General features: G+C 38.8%; 1 protein-coding gene across 10 annotated transcripts in view; it reads right to left on the bottom strand.

Moving 5' to 3' along the window:
* WWOX (WW domain containing oxidoreductase) overlaps positions 1-8,791 on the bottom strand; it is a 791,253-nt gene that overhangs the window by 675,396 nt on the left and 107,066 nt on the right. The window contains exon 6 of one of the 10 annotated variants that reach the window (XM_023528572.1): positions 8,021-8,494. The exons of the other annotated variants lie outside the window; for them this stretch is intronic. Coding sequence (XP_023384340.1) covers positions 8,450-8,494 — 45 coding nt within the window. The 3' untranslated portion in view covers positions 8,021-8,449. Of the gene's footprint in view, positions 1-8,020; positions 8,495-8,791 lie in introns of those variants that run through there. 10 annotated transcript variants of the gene reach the window in all.

An 8,791-nucleotide genomic window follows, 5' to 3' on the forward strand; every position in this document is an offset into this window, starting at 1 on the left:
GGGGCAGGAGCACAAAAAACAGGGTGCCACTGCATCTGATGCACTTCAGAATTTTTCTTGTTAGAAAGGTAATTTGACACAGAGACTGCATATTATGAAATACCCCCAGCGGAGTTTGGGGTAACGTCCTATAACAAACACATTTCTATTTCTGCAGTGAAAATATGATTATTCACATTAGAGAGGAAAAATAGAGACATGAAATCAGCTAAGGTCAGGTTTCGCCATCAAATGAGTTTGCTATAAACTTAAAAAAACATTATTTGTTTTTCAGAGCTTTTTAAGTTTTGACATAGTGAAAGAGGGACTGCAGATGGGTATTTACAAGCCTGAATCTATGCGCTTTCTTAACGAAGGCAGCACTATCCCCAGAAGGGAAGTGTGGAGTGAAGCTGGGTTTGACGCTCAGCAAGCCTTGGACCACCACCCTGCTCCAAACAGCTCTATCTTGCATCTATTTTGTAAACCAGCTTCCCCCAAAGGCTTAAGTTTGATGAAAAAATTTGGAAGCTACAAAATAGACTGAAAATTGCTACTCTATTTCAGGAATTGATTAATTTTTTTTTTTTTTTTTTTTTTTTTTTGTAAAGAGCCAGACAGTAAATATAGGCTTCGTGGGCTGAGAAGCAAAACTGAGGATACTGTGGAGGTGCTTACACAACAAGAGAGACAGCATATTTTTTATTAATGAAATTTAAAACTTTATTTCTGGACACTAAAATAGGAATTCCATATAATTTTCATGTGTCATGAAATAATAATCTCTTGTTTTTTTTTCCCAATCATTTGAACATGTAACAACTATTCTAAGCTTGCGGTTGTACCCATGGGTGGGCAGTAGGTTGTGACCGCTGCTCTGGGCCATTCCTGGTCAAGCAGGGTCCAGTCCCAGAGGGACCCACTGGACCAAATGGAAGCCCTAGGCTGGATCAGAGTGATACAAACCTGGTAGCTCCTAAAACAAAACACTCCTCCTCCGACTTACAAGTCACTTTGTAGGAAACTGCTTTCTACTCAGTTTTTCAAAACCTAAATACCAAATGTGGCATAAGCGATAAATTAGCAAAACTATTTTCCTTAAACACTCCCTTTCAGAAAATTGTTTTTATTAAAAAAATATGCAATGTTTTATTTAAAAAATATGCAACGTTTTTAGCCTACTAAATTGGAATCGTGGTACAGCACGCAGGCTATAAACTTCTTACTTGCATTACATGTTATCAGAAGGTATCATCATTAATCTGAATCATGTTAACAAAATGCCCAATGAACATCAATCAATCAGAATTCGAACCATCGTGGCAGCCTCTGAAGGCTTACCGTGAGCCCAATAAGCCAGGCGGGAGGACAGACAGTCCGTCCATGCCCGATTCTGGGACCCTCTTTGATGCCCACTGTGAATCTGAGTGTATGTTAATTATCAAGTCGAGGTATGCTTTTTGATAGATAGGTTTCAGGGTACATTAATGTCTTACCTTGCTTGGACTGAGAACACACAAGTAACAGATTACCAAATTACAGTATGCAGTCCACCCTCAAAAAGGATTGGAAATGATTACAGAAAAAGCACACGTGAGTAAACTACTTAAAGGCAAAACCCAGTGTTTAAAAAGGAAATGTTGAAGGTGTCCCCATCATGGAGTAGGAAAACCACAAAATGACCTTTAAAGCTCCGAACGTCTGCCAAAAAAGCAAGGCCAACTGACAAACTAAAAAATCAAAAGCTTCATAAAAAAAAATTTAAAAAAAAAACGTTTTCTCCAGGGATCTCAGATCCAGAACAAACTCCCACCATCCTTCGTATGTGTGCATAAGGAGGTCAGGGACAAAAATATATTTACTGAGATCTTACTCTGATTACTTCATTGAACATTTTCAATAACTATGCTAAGATGCTATGCTCATCCCTAGCCTACAGAAGAGAAATGTAAGGCATAGAATTTTAATTAACTTGCCCAAGTAACAAACTTAGCAAGAGTCAGGTCTGAGGTCCCGAGCCTGTGCTTTCATGCTAGAGTCTACTAAACAAGCCATGGCCAATGGACTGAACCTGGATCACAGCTTGTTTCTGTAAATAAAGTTACACTGGAACACAGCCATTCATTTATGTATTGTCTGTGGCTACTTTCATGCTCCGACAGTAGAGTGAATAGCTTCAACAGACTGTACAGAGCACAAAGCTGAAAATACTTACTCTCCAGACCTTTAGAGAAAAGGGCCATGCTCTGGCTTTTTGTGGGTACCTACCAGGTTACAGCCCTCTGCTGGGGGAAGAACCTCCACCCACAGGTTCTCAATGAGGCAGCATTCCTGACCAGTCTTAAGTATTGGTGGCTCTGGGACCTCCTCCCCCGGTGACCTTGACCACACTGTCTGGACAATGGGAGCACCCATGATGTAAGAGCAGCTAATCTATGATTGGCTGGGTTTGAGAGCTTTGACCCAAAAGCACAATGCTGACAACACTGAACCAATCAGATTCACTCCCTTTGAGAGTCTGAAGGAGGCACCAGAGAGCAGGAAGCAGAAGTAAAAAGGCACAAGGAGTGGAATAGCGACTGCGAGATCCGCTGAACCACACTGACAGTCCAGACAGAGAGCTGGAGACAAAGTCAAGCAGTCCTTGTTGCACCCCAGGCCTGGTCTGGAGGCTTTTCCTAGCCTAGAGGCAGGGACTGCCCTCCTCCACTCATATTCAAGAGCACTGGGAGACTCCTTCCACTGTAGGCCACCAGGACATCAGAACACGCAGCCTGGCAGGCTGGTTTCACTATACCAGAGAGCAAGAACCAAAAGATTAGCACAGCAATGCATCCTCTCCAAAAACAATGCAAAACAAATCAAAGAGCACAAGCCATGACTGACAAACAGATACACTCTACTTTAAAGCATTGAGCTATTTGAAGAAAGGAGGGATGATACAGCCTATCTACTACTGAAAATATCAATAATAAATATTTCAGAAGTTAGAATATATTCTTAATTATTCATGACATTTTCCTCTATTTTTATTATCATTATCATTACATGTGTGTGTGTGTGTGTGTGTGTTTCCTTATTTTAAAGCCAACAAGGGGTGCGGATTTCTTTCCATCTCCCCCTTCTCTTGACCAAAGGACCCACTGTTGTAAGTTTTCGAGACTACCTAGCAGGAAATTGGAAGTCAGGTTTTTATCCTAATTCCCTAGTTAAAAAAAAAAAAAAAAAAAAAAATCCCATGTCTAAGATCCTGCTATATCAACTTAATCAGGTAGCCATTTTCTGTAAAGTTTGATTTTTAAATCCCTTGGGTGGTGAAACTTGTGGGTTTTTATCATTCTACTTCTATTTTTAAAGAGACTTATGTGTTTTCTTCCCAAATCAATCCAACAGAAAGTGAATTATGGTTAATGTATAACAAAATCAGAGTTACCTTTGGAATTGGGAGAATTATTAGCATTTTAATTTGTTTTGATTTGGTTTCCTATTTCCTCAAATTCAAAAATACCTTTCAAATCCAAGACTTCCCAAAATACTGGAGTTCTACAGACTGCTCTTTCTCAATGCATTTAAACTAAAAGGGCATAGTGGAATAGGAATCTGGCTACTGAATAATTTGTAAACCCTGCAGAAATATACAAACACAAAGTGCCAGTGCCTTGGTGAAAGGCATGGGGCCCAACACTGCACATGTGAACTTCTCGTGACCCTCACGTATACTTATATGATATATTGCAAATACCATAAAGCAGCATTGTAATTACAGGGAGCGATTGATTTTAAAAGGCCTATATCAAAATTAATACTCATAAAAATATAATAACCTGAACCAGAGAATTTAGTGATTAGAGCATTTTGAATATTATACTTCAAATTTATAAAGACCATGTATTATTACTTAGCATTCACAAAGGTTTTTAAAAATTGAATAGCTATGTGCATAGTGAAATCATTATATGCATAATCTAGATATAAAAAATGGGAATTAGAAAGCCCTCCACCCCATGTTCAGAACTGAAATCAATTAAGTTCCCCTAACGTAATTAAAATGCTGGTCCCGTGGCCCATCTTCCTGTTGGCAGGTTCAGAATGTTAGGGAACACTGCATCTGCAGAGAGACGAGCCAGGGTGCCCACTACTTAGATGCCTCAGAGCCAAGCCCTAGAGACGTCTTTTCCCAGTGAAAGGAATCAGCACGGAGCCCAAGGAGAAGGAAACAATAGCCAACTCTTGTGAGATCAAAGTATATCTTGGAGTGAAAATTAAACCCTCAAAGGAAAATGTTTTTAAATTCTTGTTTAAGCTAAAATGGCACATATATAATGAAATCCATTCATGGTTGGAGAAGCCAAACATCAGTCCGATAGGCCACCACAGCACATTAAAAATATCTTCCATGTGGCTACTATGGTAGACCTTTAACAGAGATGAATAAATCTGTGCAACTATGAAAAGTCAGGTAAGCATGTTGGTCATTAACAATGTTTTAGGAAAATTTCAGATATGTGGAAATACAAGAGAACATAACTCCCGATGTCTAACTTTAAATCTGAACTGGTTCCAGCTGAAGTGACCACTTCCAGCCAAAAGAATGAGTATTTCTTTCTTGGCCTTCCAGCACCAAACCTCTAAAAGACGGGAGCACTGAATGAACGCAAGTGCTTTAGAAACAACAAACAAATACAGATGTTCATTCCTCTTGAATTTCTAGATAAATGACAGAGAGTGAGAATCATACTTGAAAAGCAGTTTATATTTTTCAAAGGACTTTTATAGATCTCATTGGATCTTCAAATAAGCCTTCCTTAGGAGAAAGTAAATTCAAGTTTAAAACAATTTTATTCCTCCCATTTAAAGTAAAAAAGAAAAAGAAAAAAAAATTCTTGAGATAGTCTCCGTTTTCCAGATTTCAAAAGTTAGTTCTCCTTATCATAGCCCAAATCTGTAGGAACAAGGATTTTCCCCCCTCCAAGGTTAGCTCCATTTTTATAAACTCCTTATCTACCGAGATTCACCTCTGCAAACCTCTGCAAATCCCTAGTTGTGAAGCCCTGATAGGAGAAGCTGGTACGAATAAATTCAAGACTGTTAGAGAGGGAATGCCTGACCAGATGCACCCAAGTAAGGAAGGAAAGTAGAGTTAATTGTACAATATCACGTATATTTATCAATTTCAGATAATGAGATCACAGAGGTACTCCGAGAGTTCAATCTTTATTGTTGTAGTTTAATGAATAAACAAACATGTTTGATTTTGACTTAAAGCACCCTGATACTGTCTTTCCTTACTGAAGAACTGAAATTCTCAATTAAGCTTTCTTACCCTGGTGATTTTCAGAAAAGTGATTCTTGAGGCTATGGATGAAATACTGTATTCATTTTTCAAAAAGGTATGCTTACTTGTACTTCTATCATCTGATATATATACATTACTACATTTAAATTTTATATCCCCTAATAGAATGTAACAAGGACCTTACCTTATTCACAGGTATGTCCCAACCCATAACAGGTACTCAATTAAAACTTTTTGAATGATTGAGAAAATAAACTGGATTCTATATTCTGCAGGGGAAAAAGTCAAAGTTTAGGCCTCTTAAAAATTGACATGTCTTGCAAAATTTACTCTACAGGCAAACTCGAAGAGAAGTCCAATGGGAAGGCGTCCTAAACAATGGCAGTGCACTCAAGATAGGCCCAATTCCAACCCTGGATTTCTCTGAATCAGCTACTCCTTAAGTTCATATATTACTCCACTCAGCCAATGGCAATTCCGGGAGAGAGGCAATTGATAATAATTATGTTTTCTGCCTTCTCTTGGGTTATGAATTTATCATGATGCAAAAGTTGAGCTACTCTGATGCCATGTTAACAATGATAAACACCATAAAGACAAAAAGAAACTAAATTTAAGCATTTAAATTCTGCAGGGGAGTTTATTAAACAGATTAACTGTGGAAAGGCAAAGCCACACAATTATGAAAAACAAGTAGCAACACTCTAGTTGGCTATTTTTGACAGTCACCTGAGGATGGATTTCAAATGCTCTCATTTCTGCAGGTATATTATCATGTATTTTATTGTTATGCATAGCTGCATGTTGATTAATTTGTATTCAGAAATTCTAAGTGGCAAATGTGCAAGGCATAGTAATACCCAGTTTTTTTTTTTTTATGGACATGGTGAAAATGCCTAAGCCACAGTTCATGAGTAACTCTTGCTCAACCAGTGAGCAAAATCTATAAAGGAGTTTTTCAAAGGCTTTGAAAGAGTTTCATTTGAAAGAAAAATTGCAAGAGGAAGCCTCCCTTCCCTACTCCATCTCTTAAAGAAAAAAACAAAAAACAAAAAACAAAAAAACTAAGTCCAAAGAAAAACCATACAAAACAGTTAGATAACGTCGAGCTGCCAGAATCATCAATGTTGTCAGTTCATGTTCTTGTCTCCTTGCTCTCTGAGCATTTCCAATAAAATCCGAAAACACCAGTGATGACTCACACCAACAGACCTGTGCACCATAGTCAGCGCTTAAATAAGGGATAATGATACCTGCTAAATCCATTGCCTAAATGCAATCATGGAAGGTTCTTAAGAATAGTGAACCAAACTCAGTTTTCTGCACTAAGAAGATAAGGAGTGGCATGGATAATGGAAATGGGTGGAAAATATATATCACTGGTTTGAGAACACATCCTGATCCGTCCCCCGTCCCTCCCCTCCATCAGGCCCCTGGTCTATAAACAATTTTCCCATTTGAAAGCCTTGCAAATTATCCACAGTATGACCATAGGTAGTCAGCAGTTGACAGTATTCTCATCGCAAAGTTTTATCTACTACCTAAAATAACTCGAAGACACAATAAGGGTGGTATTATTTCCAGGTAAGCACATTTATTAATATTAGTCAAGTGTATTTTTTTTTTTTTTTGGTTTACTTTTTCCTAATTTCCCATGCTTAAAATTTCTAATTGCTTTCTCAAGCCTGCTGCCCTGAGCACAGACCAGTCAAAGACTATACCAGTCAAATGCTTGCATACACCACCTTCGTGTTCATTTCTATCACAGACACCATGGACACAGCTAAACTACTGGGCCTGGCCTTTTGTAAGCTCATGGTAGCACCCCAGTCATGACTGCAGACGTTCCCACCATTTGTCACTCTGTAATTCAAATATTTTCCCAAACCTTCCCTAGCAGCATATATTGAGTGGATTGGGAGATGCTGAACTATAAATCAGGAAGGGAAAGACACACTTTGAGATGGTGCTCTCGGGGAAAAAGAACAAAGCATCAGCCACCAGAACTCGGTGAGGAAAGGCAGTCTTGATGGAGGCACTCTGCCAGGGTTCCTTAATGGGGTTCCGCATGGCCTGCATGCTTATGGCTTAAAGGAGCTACAGACACCAAAACAGCCCACTTAATTAACCCAAAAACACAAAGTATGGCCTGGGAATCCGAGACCTACAGGAACTCTAGAAACAGAAACAACTGCTTCCTTGGGTGAATCATGCCAAGTCTATAAATACCCATGAGGCTGCAAACAGTCCATTCCATTATTTTAAAACATTATTATAAAAGAAGCTAAATTCCTAAAGGACCAGACGTAGGTTAAATCACAAAATGGTGATGATAAAAGTTAAGGTCCCCTCTTGAGTTAAAAAGAGAAGTAATTTGATCAAGAACCAGAAATTTGAGGTTCCAGTCCCGCTCCTTTTTACGCCTTCAGAAAATATTTGTGGAGTCCTGCTGAGTATTCACACTACAATCCTTAATTTCATTTTTGCAATGGGGAATTACTATTTTCTCTTATTGGTATATTAAATTCAACCAATAGGAGCAGTTAAGCAGACATATAATCATATGTTAAAAGGATCCTAAAAATAGTGCTATACAACAGGAACATGCCGGCATTACTTTATTGAGTCAAATGACAAGCTTCTTAGCACAAATCAGCCCTGGCAAAATTCAAGATAATGAATGAATTAAAGTACTGAGTACATATCAGTTTGACCAAGGAGACTCTTGTTAGATTTGACTTTCTACGTAAGCACCATGAAGGACTCAAAACACTTAAGTTGGGGCTGAGGGACACTTGGAACAAAAAGCTACCATAGACCCACTCTGGCTGAGCACTTTGTACAACTCCAGAAGGGAAGAGAGAATAGTAAATAAATGGTCTTCCAGCTGGAAGTGAAATGATGAAAGGTGAAACCTCGATGTTATACTTGTCGACTAATGATATTCACCAAAAAGCTCAAATTTTAAAAGGCCTGAAGCATGCAGTTTGAAGTCATCTAAAATCCTGTTTCATCTAAGAGAATATGATTCCTATTCATTCAGCAGTGTCTATTGATGGGAAGAAATGGTTAGGCATCTGGTGTCTTCTCATTGATGCCTGCTTTCCCACGCAGTGAAGATGTTTCAGGGATAAGAGAACACCTTGGACTTTGCAATGACCTTCTTGTGTTCTGTTAGCTGCCCTTGCTCTCAGTACAAAAGCTGGAAGAGATGGGTCCCTGGAGAGGGGAGAAACATCAAGATACTTATGATGATTCTTCCAGCACCCCAGAATCAGATTCCTTCCCAGCCCACTCTCCCCATGGTCCCGGGGCAAATGTTATTTGATAACCATAACTCTATTGGCCAGAGAGATGATCTGTAGGCCATGTTGGTATAGTGTCCTGGTGACATCTTGTGGTGAAATAGAATAGAAATAAACCTAAAATTCTACCCAGGGCTGCATTTGGGTTAACTAGAACCTAATTTCACCTTTGTTTTTCTACCTAAGTAATTTCTCACTTGATCCCTCCTCC

This window comes from Pteropus vampyrus, unplaced genomic scaffold (assembly GCF_000151845.1).
Source record: "Pteropus vampyrus isolate Shadow unplaced genomic scaffold, Pvam_2.0 Scaffold29, whole genome shotgun sequence".
NCBI lineage: Eukaryota > Metazoa > Chordata > Mammalia > Chiroptera > Pteropodidae > Pteropus > Pteropus vampyrus.